This window comes from Mauremys reevesii, linkage group 10 (genome assembly GCF_016161935.1).
Source record: "Mauremys reevesii isolate NIE-2019 linkage group 10, ASM1616193v1, whole genome shotgun sequence".
Taxonomy (NCBI): domain Eukaryota; kingdom Metazoa; phylum Chordata; order Testudines; family Geoemydidae; genus Mauremys; species Mauremys reevesii.
Window position 1 is genome coordinate 40022500 of NC_052632.1, and position 17325 is coordinate 40039824.

Sequence of the window (17325 nt, forward strand, 5' to 3'; positions counted from 1 at the left end):
GAAGCTTAGAAATTAATTGAACATTTTCTTTTCAATTGCTTCTGATTAGTTTTTTTTGACCATTTCCCTTCTTCCCACAGATCTGTTCTCAAGCTAAGCCGCTCAGCATGGAAAATCACACAGAGCTGGTCCATTGTATAGTTCAGCTAGGTAAGGGGAAGAGACTCTGAGTTACACATTAGTTTCCTTGTAACTTCCTTACCTTTGTAAGGTATGGTAAGAATAAGAGTTCTGTCGTCAGTGAGGACGTGATTTCTTGCCTTGCAGCCCGTTCTTCTCCTGATGATCTGATAGCCTTTCTGCACTCGCAGCTGGAGCTTGAGAATGAGGCTGTTCGTGTGGCATCTCTGAAGCTGCTCAGAGCTATTGTTGGTGCTGACTGTAAGTAACACAGGAGCAACTGTGCCAGCTGCCCTCTTGGCCGACATGCTGAGGGTTGAGTTGGGGACATCCAGGGCAGGGCCGGCTTTAGGAAGTGCGGGGCCTGATTTGTGGGGCTTGTACTCACCGGGCGGTGCCCTGAGACTTCGGCTGCACTTCGGCGGCAGGTCCTTCACTCGCTCCAAGTCTTCGGTGGAACTTCAGCAGTGGGTCCTTCACGTGCTGCCGAAGACCCAGAACGAGTGAAGGACCTGCCGCTGAAGTGCCGCCGAAGACCCAGAGCGCCGCCGGGTGAGTAAAAATTAAAAAGGCCACTGGGCGCGGGGTCCTGTTATGTGCGCGGCCCTGTCAGGCACGGGGCCTGATTTGGGAGAATCAGGGGAATCGGCCTAAAGCCAGCTCTGATCCAGAGCTAAAAGCATGAGCTACTATAGATTGAGCTAAAGAACCAAGGCTTTGTAGGCCCGGCAGGGCTGTAACAGACTCATGGCCTCTGCAAATGGGGCACAGAATCTCTATAACACAGTCACCAGTGGTCTGGATATCCACTAAGGGGCAAAATGCTGCCCTAAGTTACCCCCCTATGGCCACACTGAAATCAACAGGTTCAACTAAGTGCTGAATGTAGCCCAAGGTATTTTTCAACTTCAGATACAGAAGTTGACTTGGGGCTAATGCACATTAACAATAATCAAAAATATAATAAAACCCCTGACTCGATAATCGTCAGTATTAGACACTATAGGCTAGATTCTGAGTTCTGTTATACTGTGTAAACACAGATTGACCTCAGTCTATCTAATTCTTTTATACTATTTCCATCATGGCAGTATGATGGCACCATTTATAGAAATGGAATTACTTTAGATTTACACTAGTGTAACTGAGACCAGAATCTGGTCCTATGTTTTCCCCATTGATTCTGTGTATGAGAGAAGCTTGGGACTATTCTTAAATAGGGCCTTTTGAAATCCAGGATTCATTCCAATGTGGAAAGTGAGTGTGTGGAACAAAGAAGTACTATACACCTCTCCTTATCTTTCAGTGCCCGAGACAAGACTGAAAAAGTGTCTGATTGTGAAGGCAGTGAAATCCACTTTCAGTGATCAGAATGCTACGGTAAGATTGTGTGTGGAGCAGTGAAATATTTCAATTTTTTTTTCAATGATATGGGATGAATGGACATCTGGGTGGAGCTTTCATTCAGATCCAGAGGAGAGACTGCAGACTAGAAAAGGCATGTCATTCTCCTGCCCTGTGTTAAATGGATCCATGTTTATAAGCCAAGGAGATCAAATCAAAAGCATAAGGACTCTCATATCCTATCTCCTATTTCAGGCAGAAGGGATAACAATAACTCATGTGTGTCATCTCTACCCTTGCAGGTGAGGAAGGCAGTTCTTCATTTCATCCAGAGGCTGCTCAGCTCAGAAAGTGTGGAGAACTGTGCAGCATGGGATATGGTAGCACATGTTTTCAGGGAGTTCAGTGTGTCCACTAGCAAACTGGTAAGGAAGTTCTTAACACTTAGGACTCGGTCCTACCATTCTTGCATGCTGACTGCTTCCCTTGCCTTCAGTGGGAGTTTTGACTCAAGGACAACTGGACTAAATGATTAGAGCCAGAATCTGATCAGTTATATTAGTGTAAAGTCAAGGTAACTCCACTGACTTTAGTGGCGTTACTCTGGATTTATACTGGTGTAACAGATCAGACTCTCACACTGGGTATTTACATCTAACAGAGTCATCTAGGTTACTCAACCCTCTGAGTCATTGAAAATTCGGAAAACACCTTTTTCAGTGAAATGTTCTTGTACAAGGAAGCACATCTCTTTGTTTTCAATAAACTCTCTAGAGACCATAATGACGCCCAATTCTGTGGCTGATGAAGCAAACATAAACTATCAGCAAAACACCAAGGTTATGCAGGCTGCATCACAGACTGTCAGGAGCCTGGAAAAGCTTGCTGCATATTTCCCTCACTACATGCTCTAATCTACATGTACTAGATTAAAAATATCTTCAATCCTTATTTCTGCCCATGGACACAGCCAGGGGCTCCAGACACTTTGTGCTCCATGATTGGATCCATGATCTGTATTAACATAAACAGTTCAACTTTACAGTAAGTTGTTGAAGATCTTAGCTCTGCCTGGCCCCTTTTCTACAAAGTTGGAGCTTGTGGCAATACTCTCCAAGGGCCTTTTTTTCCACACACACCCCCATCTTAAGGAAGGCTGCTTTTTCTCCTTGGGCCAGTTTTGCTCTCCTTTACACTGAAATCAGTAGAGTCAATCAATATTTAGTCCGGTGTAAGTAAGAGCAGAATTAGGCCCGTTGATAGAATCACACTCACTACACCCAGAATGACCAAGCTGGTTGGGGCATCAGAAAAAACAGAGTGGATCCCCCTGGTTCTGCATATTGATTTCCACAGGGCGGAGTCTGAATGTTTTTCCTCTGAGATAAAAAGATGAAACAGTTTTTCAAATGTAAAGAAAATTAACTCTGTTGGGGAAACTCTTCTGTGTTCAGTGAATCATTCCCTTCACTTTAGGGTTTTCCTAAGCCTGGGATCTGACCCACCAGTTAGGAGTTTCCATTATTCTCTTCCCTTCAGATGGCTGTGCACTTCCAGTGCAATATAAAAGCAGGCATAGGTCAATGTTCAAGATGGCTTTGTAGGAGAAGGACACTGATTCTCTAGCCAGTGTCTTGCTACTAGCTAATAAGTTCTATAGAGCTGTCTCACAGCAGGGTACAACACTTCTCACCCAGGCTATTCAGGAAGAAAGCACTATCCAAACCCTGTGCACTGACATCCTGCAATGTCTGGACACCTCAGTCACTGGAATGACCCAAGTAAGTGACCTGTTGCTACTGCTTCTGGAAATAGTGATGTTCTTCCTTACCTTCCTTGTACCTCCCCACAAGTAAGCTTTTTGCACAGTCAGCATAATGGAGGAACAGCATGTCAAATTCATGTCAGGGATGTGACCCCTTCATCATGGAGTAAGTGGCTCACATTAGAGAAAAGATAGAAAGCAACTGAACTGGAAGGAATCATGTTGCAGAGATCGTCTCTTCATTCTTTCCACTCTCTGAGTGCAACTGCCCCTTAGGTCCCCCATGAATACTTCTGACATTTAGATTTGGTGATCCTGGATTTGAACAGATGCTGGGGCTGGGACTGTGCCTTATATAAGTCTGTAAAGTTCTGGGTGAGTTGATGGTGCCATCTAAATAGCTCCATAATGCTCTAATGCAGGAAAAGAGGATTCATCTCTGGGTGAGAGCCAAATTGCTCACCAAAGAAGGCAGTGTATTTAAAAGACAGAGTGAGGGGGCACCGGACAGGTAGAGTGAGATGATGGGGAGAGAGAGATGAGTTGATAGGTAAGGGAAGGGTCAATGATGAATAAAAGGGGAAGCTACATGAGAGGGAGGGATTCCGACAGCAGGATACTGGAGGTGGGGGAATGGAAATAGCTGCGTACTGAACAGTCTTGCTTTTCTCTGCAGGTGTTATGGCCAAGGCTTCTCGAATATGTGGTGCCAGCTCAGTACACTGGTACTTTGAAGCCTCTCTGCAGATGCCTTAGGGAGCTGGCTGAGAAAAAGCAGGAGGAAGGAGAAGAAACTGCTTGCCTCGACTATGGTGGACCAGGTTTATAACAGAAACTCTTTCATTTATTCTCTCCAGGCACACTATGCAATGAACAGGTTCAGTCTGCTCCAGTTCTCTCATCTGCAATGAGAAGGCTAAAATGAGGGATGATCTTGTGATTACAACATGGCCATGGGAGGGAGCTAGGAAATGTGGGTTCTGTTTCCAGATTGCCACCAAAATTCTGATGTGACCTTGGGGAAATCACCTGATCTTTCTCTCTGTTTCCCCACTTGTGAAATGAAGGAGTAATTAATGCCAACCTCATAGAGGTGCTGTGAGACGGAATTCATTCATGGCTGTAAAGCATTTTGAGAAGCTCAGACTGAAAGCACTATGGAAATGCAAATTATGATCAGCTGCATTCAACATTGGTGGGCACGTTGGAAATGGCTAGGTGAATAACATCAGCAGGACCCTCTGCAAAGCCTGGCAGAATTAATGATATTCTGTTTCCTTCCCTAGTGAAACTCCCTACACCCCAGGGGCTGCTGGCACGACTCCTGGTGAGTAAACCATGAGAATAGGTTTTCTGCGGAATGTGAAGTGGGACAGTTAACTATAAAAATGGATTTTCTAGCTAGATGCTTGTGGACAGGCTGATGAATGTGTATGATTGGATCTCTCTATCTCTGCCCTCTCCTGAGACACACTGTCCTGCATCCTCGTACTAGCTAGAATGCTTTCTTCTTCAGGAAGACACTGCAGTAGAATCAACAACTCTATTGTATGGTCTCCACAATGAGAGAGTCTGAACTATTCCCTCCTTCAGGAACACACTGGTATTGTGCTGACCAAACTGAGCCTGTTCTTTCTCTCTCACTGACAGGTAGTAGCCTCATCCCCTTATGCAGGAGAAGGACACGGATGTGCTGCCTTGCAGTTACTACAGGCCCTGCACCAAAATATCCATGCAGCAGTAGGTGAGATGTGGGTAGTAAAGATCCCATCTCTGCTGCAGTACATTGAAGGTAAAGTGCTAGTTAGGAGGAGTGCAGTCCATGGAGCATAGAAGGGAAGCCAGAAAATGCAGCTTCCTATCGACATGTGTTGTGCCATTCCTGTTGCAGTATGTGGGAACAGTGGGGAATTGAAATTGGGCTTCTAGGCACTCACTTTTCCTTCATCTGGATAACTGTGAACCACTGCGGTAAATCTAGAGTTAAATCACTGAAGCCAATTCAATCCGGGCAGAATCAGGCCAGGAAGGTTTCAGCTGAATGGAAATTTTACAGCAGTTCCCCCCACACCTTTGCTAGGTTAATGTTTGGGAAGGTGAATTACGCGTGAAGCTGGAGGTTAGTGAAGTATTTTGGGGTTCCATATATAGTCTGATTTTGCAAACTGAATGTTTCTGAAAATTAAACCCCATGTTTACTTTCAAGGGTGATTCAATTAAAAAACCCAGAGTTTTTCTTTCTGTAAGGAAACCTGAGCCATAAAAGCTAGGTTGGCCAAGTGGGTGCCCTATGTAGACTCTAGGTATTGTGGGCCTAATAATGTCTTTCAGCAATTTTACAGTGGTATGAATCTACTGACCTCCTCAGTCAGTGTAGGCTGCGTCTACGCTATGGGGTTATGCCAGCAGAGCTCCAATGACGTGGCTGTGCCAGTGTAATCTCTGTGGAGTATGACAGACCCTACATGGAGCACAAACCCCATATGTTTCTGATGAAGGTCGGACCCCACAATGTTCAAGTGGGTTTGATAGTCAAAAAAAGATTTAAAAAATGAGCTGTATCTTCCCTAGTGGTTGTTGCTGTACAGAGTCCCCAGTACTGCCTTGTGCCGACATTAAAGAAGGGTAGGTTAGAGCTGGACATTCAGAAACAGGGCCAGATTCTCAGCTGATGTAAATCAGTATAATTCCATTGACTTCAGTGAAGCTACACCAATTTACATCAAGTTAGGATCAAGTCCAGAATCTCTTATTATGCAGGAAAAGTTTGTATTCACATTAAACCCAGTCTTCTGATGTGCTGAACAGTTTTCTGAGATGCTAAGTACCCTCAGCTCCCATTAAAGCCAAAAGGAATTGGGAGTGCTCAGCATCTCACTCCTGGTGGGTTGACTGACCCTGAATAAAAATGCCAGCAGGGTACATAATATGATACTTTCTGTTGGTCTAACAAAGAACGTTGGCGTAGGTCCCATTTAGCCTTGAAAGCCCAGGTATGTTACAGCTTGGCAGAGCGGGGGTTTTCGAAGGACTGATTGCAAAGGAGATTCCTGGGACGACTCTTCTTGCTAACCTAGCTGACATTATTGTTTTGCCTCCTGCTTCATAGGAAACACAGAGAATTCCCTGGACCACGCACGGTGGGAGCACATGCTGCTTCAGGTACAAGATGGCTTTCAGCTGTATTGTCACAGCCCTCCCTCCCCACTCCAAATGTATCAGCTGGGGGAAATATTAATGATAAACTATTCATTATAAGCAGAGCTGGTCAAACCATTTCATTTGCAACTTTTGTTCAGTGAAAACTGGCCTTTTTTATTTTCATGGAACATTTTCAATTTTTTTTTTTTTTTACACAAAACAAAACAACCCAACCCAACCCAAATGGAAAATGTTCAGTTTTTTGAAACTGAAGTTGATTTTTTGGGTTTTTTTTTCATTTGCTTTCCTGTTTGTCTCCTTCCCCCTGCCCCCCGTCCCCCTCCGGCTTTTTCAGTCACAAAGTGGAAGAGGGGAGGAAAGGGGGAAAGCAAAGAATTGAATAATGGTCATTTTTTATTTTGAAAAGCAAAATATTTTTGTTTCTTTCACTTTTCATGTGTGTGTTTGAAAAATCAAGAAAACAAAAAAGTCCCACTTGTTTTGTGAAATGGACTTACCATTGTTCAACCTGATCTAGTTATAAATAACTCTGCATTAGCACTGGGAACAACACAAAACTTAACCAGAAAACCGGCATGCTCATAGTGCTAATGCATCACTGAGGGACATCGAAAGGATTCTTTTTTTTCTCTTTGCCACTCAAAAGAAAATTTGCTGTGAGAAACCCCAAAAGGAAAAGAGACAAGACAGGGTTTGGTGACTGTATCTCAGGGAGAAGCCTTTCTGGTCAGAAAGAGCTCTTTGCAGCCTCGTGTAAATCCAGACAAGGAACATTTTGATGGCGAGTGCTGAAAATGAAAGGAAGGGACCTGTTATATCCTTGGGGGCAGCCAGTTTAGGAAGAAATCACTTGAGGCCAGAGAGCAGACAGCTAACAAAACCACCATTTTATTTACAGACCATAATACTCTAACTCAGTTGCCATAGCAACAGAAACCATGACAACCAAATACACAACATACTCCTCCCCCCCTAATAAGAACATCCCCTAAATAAAAAAAAACAAACACACACTAGACTAGAGAAGGAGGGTAGACTGCCTCCATTCCCGGCTAAACCCTGGGGATTATTTTGCCCCATAACCGTGGGTTCGCCCTAGCTAGAGATCCAGCCGATGAGAAGGCCTTCTGTCTCTAGGTGGATTACGGCGAACTTCTGGTGTTATTGCACCTGAAAGCACTAGGGGCTCAGGGTCCGCAGCACGAACGGGTGAGGAGGTGGTATCAGCTCGTGCTGGGCAAAGGGGTATCTCAGCCGCCGGCAGTAATGGAGGAGAACAGTCAGGAACAGGTGACTCGTGATTCGGTGCCTCACCAGAAGAGGTGAAGTTAGACCCCTCAACTGCAGATGGGTCCTGAGGACTGGCATGACCTGGCAACAGCTGATCTACATGTCGCCTCCAGGTAACATTCTCTGCAGTCCGGACTGTGTAGGAAACAGGTCCTGTTTGAGTGATGACTGTGGCTGGGACCCATTTAGCTCTGGAAGTATAATTCCGAGCCAAAACTGGCTGTCCCGGGCTAAAGGTTCGGTCTTTTGCTCTGGGTGCCCGTCTGATGACTTGATATTGCTGCTGATGTTGCACAGTTTGTCGGGGTTCAGAAGGTTTCAGCAGATCAAAGCAAGTGCGCAGCTGTCGTCCCAACATTAGAAAGGCTGGGGATGCCTGGGTCGTAGCATGAGGGGTGTTTCTGTAGGAAAGTAAGAAGATATCAAGACGCTTTTGAATGGAGTGTTGTCCCTTGCTGATTTCAAAGCGTTTTTCATTGTCTGCACAAATCTTTCAGCTAATCCGTTGGTGGACAGATGATATGGTGCTGACGTGATGTGGTGTATCCCATTTGCCTTCATAAAATTTTGAAACTCCTGAGAAACGAACTGCGGTCCGTTGTCGCTCACAAGTTGTTCTGGCAGACCAAAACGACTAAAGAGTCCTCGTAGTTTTTGGATAGTACTCTCTGCAGAAGTGGACTGCATTATAGAGACTTCTGGCCATTTAGAATGGGCATCTATTGCCACCAAGAACATGCTTCCTTCAAGGGGGCCAGCAAAGTCAACGTGAATATGTTGCCACGGGTTTTCAGGCCAGTCCCATGGGTGTAGGGGTGCCCACTGGGGTGCATTCCTCACACCCTGACATGACATACAAGCTTTTGCCTTCTCTTCAATAGCGCTGTCCAATCCAGGCCACCAAAAATAGCTTCGTGCAATTTCCTTCATGCGCACTATTCCACAGTGACCGGAATGTAGCTGTTCTAACATCTGTGATCTCAGTGGTGGTGGAATAATGACACGTCTCCCCCACAACAAACAACCAGATTGGACCGATAACTCCATCCGTTTGGACATGTAGGGAACAAGGTCGGATGAGACCGGAGAGGTTTGTCGAGATTTTCCATAATAGTTCAGTAGCCCTAGAAACGAGCGCAGCTGGCTTACATTTCGTGGTGGGGGAGCCTCCACAATAGCTTTAACTTTTGCAGGGGCCTTATGAAGACCTGCAGAATCGATGATGTGTCCCAAATATTCAACAGAGGGCTTGAAGAATTCACACTTGTCTTTGCGAACTCGTAGGCCATACTCTTCCAATCTTTGTAGGGTAGCCTCTAAATTCTTTAAGTGATCCTCTTCATTTCTTCCAGTGACCAGGATGTCATCCAGATAGCACTGAACTCCTGACAAGCCACACAAGATCTGGTCCATAGCTCTCTGGAACAGGGCGGGAGCCGATGTTATTCCGAAGGGTAGGCGACAGTATCGATAAAGCCCCTTATGAGTCACAATAGTCAACAGCTCTTGGGACATTTCATCGACGTGCATCTGTAAATATGCTTGACTCAGATCAATCTTACTGAACTTTTGTCCCCCAGCCAGGCCTGCGAAGAGGTCATCGATGCGGGGAAGCGGGTATTGCTCTGCACCCAACACTGGGTTGACAGTGACTTTAAAATCACCGCAAATCCGGAGAGAGCCATCTTTCTTCACTATTGGAACGATAGGAGTGGCCCATGAGCTATGGGTAACTGGTATTAGGACTCCATTGGTGACCAGGCGCTCCAGGTCTGCTTCAACCTTTGGCCTGATGGCATATGGCACAGTTCGGGCTTTCAGATATTTTGGTGGACTGCCAGGTTTAATGTTCAATGTCACAGTGATTCCCTTCATACTTCCCAAATCATCTCCAAAAACAGCAGCATGTTTCCTTAGTATAGGGGTTAGACTGGTTTCTTCTTTAGTCATCCGGTGCACTTCTGCCCAGTTCAGTTGAATCTTCCCAAGCCAAGACCTACCCATTAAGGCTGGGTAGTTACCTCTCACCACAAACAGTGGCAATCTAGCGGCCTGTCCATTGAGCTCCACCTTAACATCAATAGTGCCGACCATGGGCACAGCTTCTCCCGTATACGTCTTCAGAACAGTTTTTGTTGCCTTAAGCGGAAGATGCTGTAGCTTTTCTTTATACACAGTCTCAGAGACCAGCGAGACAGCTGCACCGGTGTCCAGTTCCATGCGTATAGGTTTGCCCTCCAATAAGGGGGTTACCCAGTATTCATGTGAGCCCGCTGCCAAAGACAAAACATGCAGTGGCACTTCCTCTTGTGATGAGGTGTCTCCTTGATCATCCTGGGTCTGCTCTAGAGTATGCAAGGTTCCTCTTTTTGTCGGCCAGACCACAGGCCTCTTTTTCTTTTGTTTACAGGCACACTCAATGTGTCCCTTTTTGCCACAGTGTCGACACACCAGGTCCTTACACCAGCATTCTGATGCCTGGTGTCCTGGCTTACCACAGCGGTAACATTCTTGACTCTGCACAGTTTTGTGGGTCGGTTCTTGTGACACTTTTGGCACCCTAGGGGGTGCACCAATGTATTGTGCCTCCCTTGTAGCCAGTTCCATGGAGACAGCAATATCAACAGCCTTCTGTAAGGTAAGCTGAGCCTCTGTCAGTAGGCGCTTCCGTATAGCTTCACTGTACAGGCCACACACTAACCTGTCACGCAGGGCATCATGTAACATTTCTTTAAATTCACAGTGTTCTGCTAGCTTTTTTAGAATGGCTACAAATTGTACAACTGTTTCATCTTCCTTTTGGTCTCTTTTGTGGAACCTATATCTTTCAGCAATTACCAGTGGTTTTGGGGAAAAATGGGACCCCAGGATTTCCACAATGTCACTGTAAGGTTTAGTTGCTGGCTTAACAGGGTGTAGTAAGCTGTGTAGCAGGGAGTAGGTTCTAGCTCCTACAACACTTAAGAATATTGGCACCTTCTTTGCTTCTGTAATGTCATTTGCAATAAAAAAAAGCTCAAAACGCTCAGTATACACATGCCACTGCTCTGTATTCTCATCAAAAGGCTCCAGAGGCCTGGTCAGAGTAGCCATGATTTTAGTTTCACTTTCACAGTCAGTGCAAAGAAGCAGCTTTTTTGTTTGTTTGTTCTTTACCTTGACTTCTACTTCCTTCTGTTACTGGAGCAGCACTGGAGTCTCACCCTCGTCACCACTTGTTATATCCTTGGGGGCAGCTAGTTTAGGAAGAAATCACTTGAGGCCAGAGAGCAGACAGCTAACAAAACCACCATTTTATTTACAGACCATAATACTCTAACTCAGTTGCCATAGCAACAGAAACCATGACAACCAAATACACAACAGGACCTAGTGACAAATACGCCCCAGAAGGTTTGCAGTTCCATTTGGGGTTGGATTACACTCTAGAGTTCCCCATTCCAGATCCAGCCTCCTTTGAAATTCTTTGGGCTAAAAAATCAAATAAGATTAGGTTTTCTTGTGAGGTTTCTGATATTTCCTGGCTGCTGTTCAAAATTCGGGCCTGAAACAGCAAAGTGCTGAGAGTTACTAACCTCTGGCTGACTTCAGTGGGAGTTGAGGGTGTGACCCTGGGTCCTTTGCGTGCCCACTGGCTGAGGCCACAGGATTCCCTGGATCTGATCTCTATATAATCAAAGGGTGTCATGTAAAGCCTTTACTGGATACCTGTGCCACACGGCTCATCATAATCATTGCACAGTGACTGGATGGATAATATATAAGGTGTTATGGTTCCATTCTGAAATTGATGCTTTTAAGGTCTGTGAGTTGGGGCTGGTCACCACAAAGTGATAAACAAGTTTCTTTCAGGCAGAAGACACTTATCTGCCTGTGAGTAATTATTCACAGTGGATGCTAATCAATAGAGGAAGATTCTTATCAAGTGATTGTGAAGTCTCCAGAGGAGATTTGATACAAGAAAAGCAAGCAAACAATAGGGGGTGCCCTGTTTTCAAATGAAGACAATGGATGCGTGGAACTATATCTGGAGGTCCAGAGGTATCCGGCCCCAGGTATCCTTCGTATTAGACGAACTGCCAGCTGGTTTGTCTTATGAATGGAGGATCACCTTTGGTCTGGGTGTTTCATGCTGGGAGAGAGATTTGGGGGAGCTATCCTTTGTGAGACAGGGGAATGTTTGGTTATCTAAGTTTAAGCTCTAGAAGTGTGTTATGATTTTATTTTTACGTAACCATTTGTTTACATTAATTTTACTTGCTGCTTCTCAACTCTCTGATCTTTGTCAATTGAACTCTGCTTGTTTTCACTATAAATGTATCTAAGTGTGTTAAATGGAGCAGTGACGCTGAGGTGAAACTGGTAAGGTGGTGTGTAGCAAACCTATGAATTCTGTGAGTGTCCAGTGGAACAGGGGCTGGACATTGTGGGGCTGCAGAGAAGGCTCGGCGGTTGGACTGTACCGATTGCTTATCTGTAGAAGGACAGTGGAACCTGAATGGGGTGAGAAGAGGGTGCTTGTATTTCCTGTGGCCGGCAGAGCACGGAGAAGTCTTCCTCATGCTAAGGGCAGGTGGTAGTGAGGTACCTCACAACCCTGGAGACCCTCAGGAGGTGGCATAAAGGGTCCATAGCACTTCGGAGAAGGTGCCTGGTCCTTTGTAGTCCAGGGCCCTTTGTTTAAAGTTTACTAGGCCCATCCTCCATCCACTATAAAATCACTCCTCAATGGTCAGATTTCTTGACTCCATCTCATTCTCCAATTCACTGTCCATCTGGGTTTGGGGACTGAGAGGAATCATCAGGCAAAGATTAAAGAACAACAGCAGAGGAAGTCTGGGTTGTCAATGTTTATAGTTCTCAATAGGGAAATAACCTTCCCATGACACCTGAATATTGGAAAGTTTACAAGAGAGAACAAGGAAGAAAAAAAAACACCAAACAAATAAACAAACAAACCCCATAACAACCCTCAAATTCTTGCAATTAACCATCTGCTTTAACTCTTCTTTTACACTCAGTTCCTAAGAACATTTCTGGTGATGATAGACAGTGCCTGGAACAGCCAGATAAGCCTTGAGTTGAACCAGCAGATGGCCAGCTATACCAGCCCCTCCCATGAGAAGGTTTGTTCTCTGTTAAGGCTTAGTTTCTAGTTAATTTCCCTTGAAATTCTGATTCAGGGGCTGCATAAGGCTTCTCTCAAGGCTTCATTACTTTATATTTTATTCTGCATATAAAATTTGTTTTTACTTGTTCCCTGCTCTCTTGCCCCCCTGCCCTTCCAATATTTGCTTGGACAGGCTGCTTGTCTGTGCTGTATTGTTGGTTCTCTGGCTGGGCTAGATGATGGGATGTTTCTGCAGTATGGGTGCTTGGACTTGGCTATCTTGTTCTTTCCTGAGTGTTGCTGAGCTGGGTCTGTACTGACTGGCACGGTTTGTTACTGGTATCTCAGTGCTGGTCTCTTTCTTTCAGAGTTTCCTGTATAAGGCGCTAGGAACGTCCTTAGCAGTTTGTCAGGACCTGGTCCACGTTAAATCACAGCGTCATAAATTTTTGACAGCAACAGATTATATGGAAGCCCCTGAGAGACAGGTGAGGACTCTGTCCCTCTCCCCACTTTACCCAGTAATCTCTGAATGCTCCCTGTGGGGCTCAGCTCTGAGCTGGCCTGGGACAGATGCCATTTCGCTTCATATCCTCTTCATTGCTGTTTCACTCAGCCCCTGCTGCCCATGTGTCTGACGCCTGACTGGCGCTTTACACCGCTTCAGCTGAAAGGAAGGGACTCGTGGGTTAGATCCTAACCACTATTTTTCTTGGGTGACAGGGAGTCATTTCCATCCTCGCGTTCTCTGCTGAGAGCCATTTGGACCTCACCCTGAACGCACTTCAGGAGTTTGGGGCTGCAATGAGCAAGGTTAAGATTTCTGGGTTCATCAGCCGCCTGAAGGTAAAGGAGCCAGGGGGTTCTCTCCAACTTCCTCTCCCTCTAAAGCAGGGGCAGCAGCCCGGGGTAGTGTCTGCTCTGCTCAGCTAGCATTGTTCCCCGGTGTATGCGTTCTACGTGACGCCTGCAGTTAAGCAGAGAGGAGCAGACTCTGGAGCTGGGGTTCTCGCAAATGATTTTTATCATCTGATGTCTCATGGCTTGAGCACCCCTCCCATGCACAATGTGTGGGAACTACCTCAGTGTCCTTGCATAGAAAAGCATTTAAGGTATTTTTAGCATTGTTTTTTTTTAATCCCAGTTAGTAGCTGGAAATGAGGAGGTGTTGCAAGCAACGTGTGGCCAACCAACCTGCTTTAGGTAGACCACCAGTGGTCTACGGATGACAATTATGGAACCTGTGGTTTAGAGCAGTGGTTCTCAACCTGTCCAGATTAGTGTACTACTTTCAGGAGTCTGATTTGTCTTGTGTACCCCAAATTTCACCTCACTTGCTTACAAAATCAGGCATAAAATTATTAAAAAGTGTCATAGCACATTATTACTGAAATTTGCTTATTTTCTCATTTTTACCATATAATTATAAAAATAAATCAACTGGAATATAAATATTGTACTTGCATTCTTTGTAGTCTGCTGTAAAACTAGGCAAATAGCTAGATGAGTTGATAAACCCCCTGGAAGACCTCTGCAGACCCTCAGAGGTACACAAGTAGCTCTGGTTGAAAACCACTGATCTAAAGGCTAGAGCAGGAGACTAGGCCTCTGAGATTCCACTGCTGGCTCTGCCATTTACTCACTGTGCAGCCTTAGGCAAGACATTTAGCGCCTGATCTTGTACCTACCAGTGTCAATGACTAAGCTCCCATGTACATCACTGCTGTAGGTTCAGCATTTTAGGCTCTCTGTGTCAGAGTTACCTAGTGGGAATGATGGAGATACTAATATCTCCACACCTCACAGTTGTTATATTGCTTAAATACTTTTTGTAAGTGGTTTGAGATCTTTGGCTGAAAAGAGCTTTGCAAGTGCAAGCTGCTGGTGCTGCTGTGAGGAATTCCTCAGTCAGCAGCAGATCAGAATTCCAAAGCAAAAGGAATCAGAAGAACTTTCTGATTGTCTAGGACTACCACCATGGGAGAAGAGGCAAGACTCGCAGCACCCTGATGCTGACCTACAGCAGTGTGGCTATCCATGCTCCAAAAGACCAGCTTCTCTCCCGAGTAGAGGCAGACATCACAGGGAACATCCTTCTCCATTACAGAGCCAGTTGTCAGGTAAGAGCTTTTGCGTGATAAGTGTCACATAACTCAAATTTAAAACTTTAATGGATGGAGTGTGAGCTGTCACATGTTGTATCATTTTTGTTGCTCTTCTTTGTATTTTCTCTAGTTTTTCTATATTCTTCTTCTGAAATTCTGTAGACCCCAGCTACACAGTAATTCAGATGCAGTGACACTCAGGCTATTCAGAATAACACTCTAACTCCCCTCATATGGATGTGTATCTAGCTCTATCTTTTGCTACCCAAGAGAGTCTAGTGCTAGCCTGTATTTAGCTGATTTGCTGTCACGCTGTTTCTTGGACTCACTACTCCCCTTACCTCTTATCTGTCCTCTTGTTTGTCTATGTGCTCATTATTTCTGTTCCCCAGGTGCCTGACTGCTGGTCCTGACTCCCATCTCAGTGCAACTTCTCCACATCACTTTGCCATTCAATTCTGCCTTGTCTAACTGAGACTCTCACTTAGGCATTGCCAAAAACAGTTGAACCAAACTGAGATCTTCCAGTAGTTCACAAATGCAAATATTACGGAGGATGGCCCCTGATACTGACCTCTGCAAAACACCCCCTCTGGATACATTTCCTGCCTTTTGGAAGATTTAACAATAGTGATTTCTCTCTGCTCCATAGACATTTTGAGATTGTGTGTTATGTGGGACTATCTACATTGCTAATGGCTGTTTTGCATTTCGTTTTTCAGGTGCTGGGCATCACTGTTGAGAACAAGGTACATTCTAAATAATCTGCCCTCAGTTTTTGTGTTTTCTATACATAAGTTGCTTGTTTAAATTGCACAGAGCTTGGTTTTCTTGCTACATCAAGCAGGAGTCCTGGCTGCTCTGGTGTAAGTGGACCTGGATTTATTTGATGAACCTGGGTTTTCTCTTCTTCTGAGGTGGGTGCAGAGCCCAGGGTCCTCTACCTTCTGGGGTCTGGGGACACCTCTCTCCTCTCCCGAGGCTAGATTTAATTCCTGATCTTTATCTTCTGGACTCTGGTTCTTCTCTCAGTTTCTCATCCACATCCTCTTGTTTCTCCTTCTGGATTATGTAGGACATGAACCTAAAATTAACCCTCATCCACAATGTCATGGAGATTAGCTGTGCTATCTTGGAGACCAGAGACTCCCAAGAGTTCGAATTCTCTTACAAACTGGAGCTCCTTGGCTACATGTTGGTGAGTGATTAGGAGCTTTGAGGACTGAAGTACAAGAGAGTTTGTTGTAATGTATTGAGACTGGTTTTCCAGGGAGATGATATTTTATCCATTGGCTGTGACTGTACTACTGAAGTCTCATGAGCTACCTGCATGGCACCCAGAATGCTGGGTCCACTCTGATCTTGGCAGGGATGCTGACATATTGTGGGCTGTAACTGGAAGGAATGGCTTGTGAGTTCTCTTTCTGTCCTCTGTATAGCCTGCAGATGGCCCTACAGTCCATTTCTGAGGCAGAGAGCCTGCTGGGCACAGTGTCTGTTTATTCCAGGTCTGGCACATGGCCCTGTTTCAGGGTGTGAGAGGAAGGCCTCTCTGCCTTTCAAATCCATTTCCCATTTTTGATGTCCCTATTCATGCATTTCAGGACTTCATTAAAAAGGAACCACTGGATTCCCTGGCATCTCCAGTTCGCTACCAGGCAATTCTTGCCATTGGACATCTGAGGTAGGCTATTTTCTGCCATATTTCCTGGCACTGTGATCCCTTCTTATTTGTTAATTCATGAGTGTCAAGTTGGGAGCAGTCTAATGCCTGCAGGGTTTGGCTCACCAGGGCCGCCCGGGGGGAGCAAATGTGGCAATTTGCCCCAGGTCCCGGACCCTGCAGGGGCCCCCACGAGAGTTTTTCAGGGTCCCTGGAGTGGGGTCCTTCACTCCAGGGGCCCTGGAAAACTCTCACGGGGGCCCAGGTCTTCGGCGGCAATTCGGCGGCGGGGGGAACTTCCGCCCCGGGACCCACTGCCGAAGTGCTGGGCCTTCGGCGGCAATTCCCTGTCGCCGAAGACCCCAGGCCTCCTGAATCCTCTGGGTGGCCCTGTGGCTCACATGCTGCTCACCAGCAGGACTTTAATTCTTAAGGATTTGAATGTGTCCATTTGGGGGTTTGTGCTTGAAAGACACAAGATTGGAGGTTGTGGGACATGCAGTACAATGGAGCAGAGTTCAGATGGGGAGGGAGGTGTCTGGCTAGCTGGCAAGGGGGAGGAAGCTTGTGGGTTTCTCTAAAAGGGGATTTGAAGTTTTAGCTTTACTTCTAGAGGAGCCAATACTTAATAGAGGTGCAAAGTGAAGGGTTGTTTGCACTTGGGGTTCTAGATTGGGACAATCGCTAGTCATCGGACCCATTTCTTTTATTTGGAGGTGGTACTGAGTCTAATGCATGACTTGTCTCTCTATTTCTTCTGCCAGCA

The 17325-nt window shown here is 45.6% G+C and overlaps 1 protein-coding gene across 1 annotated transcript in view; it reads left to right on the top strand.

The window, feature by feature from the left end:
• LOC120373429 (maestro heat-like repeat-containing protein family member 2B) overlaps positions 1–17298 on the top strand; it is a 29262-nt gene extending 11964 nt beyond the window's left edge. The window contains exons 9-25 of the mRNA XM_039491830.1: positions 81–150; positions 268–381; positions 1427–1500; positions 1767–1889; positions 3162–3245; positions 3906–4050; positions 4516–4556; positions 4880–5021; positions 6339–6391; positions 12703–12807; positions 13160–13279; positions 13515–13637; positions 14759–14911; positions 15619–15645; positions 15972–16094; positions 16501–16554; positions 17248–17298. Of these exons, the coding sequence (XP_039347764.1) occupies positions 81–150; positions 268–381; positions 1427–1500; positions 1767–1889; positions 3162–3245; positions 3906–4050; positions 4516–4556; positions 4880–5021; positions 6339–6391; positions 12703–12807; positions 13160–13279; positions 13515–13637; positions 14759–14911; positions 15619–15645; positions 15972–16094; positions 16501–16554; positions 17248–17298 (1602 nt within the window). The remainder of the gene's footprint in view (positions 1–80; positions 151–267; positions 382–1426; positions 1501–1766; positions 1890–3161; positions 3246–3905; positions 4051–4515; positions 4557–4879; positions 5022–6338; positions 6392–12702; positions 12808–13159; positions 13280–13514; positions 13638–14758; positions 14912–15618; positions 15646–15971; positions 16095–16500; positions 16555–17247) is intronic.
• The last annotated feature ends 27 nt before the right edge of the window (positions 17299–17325 follow it).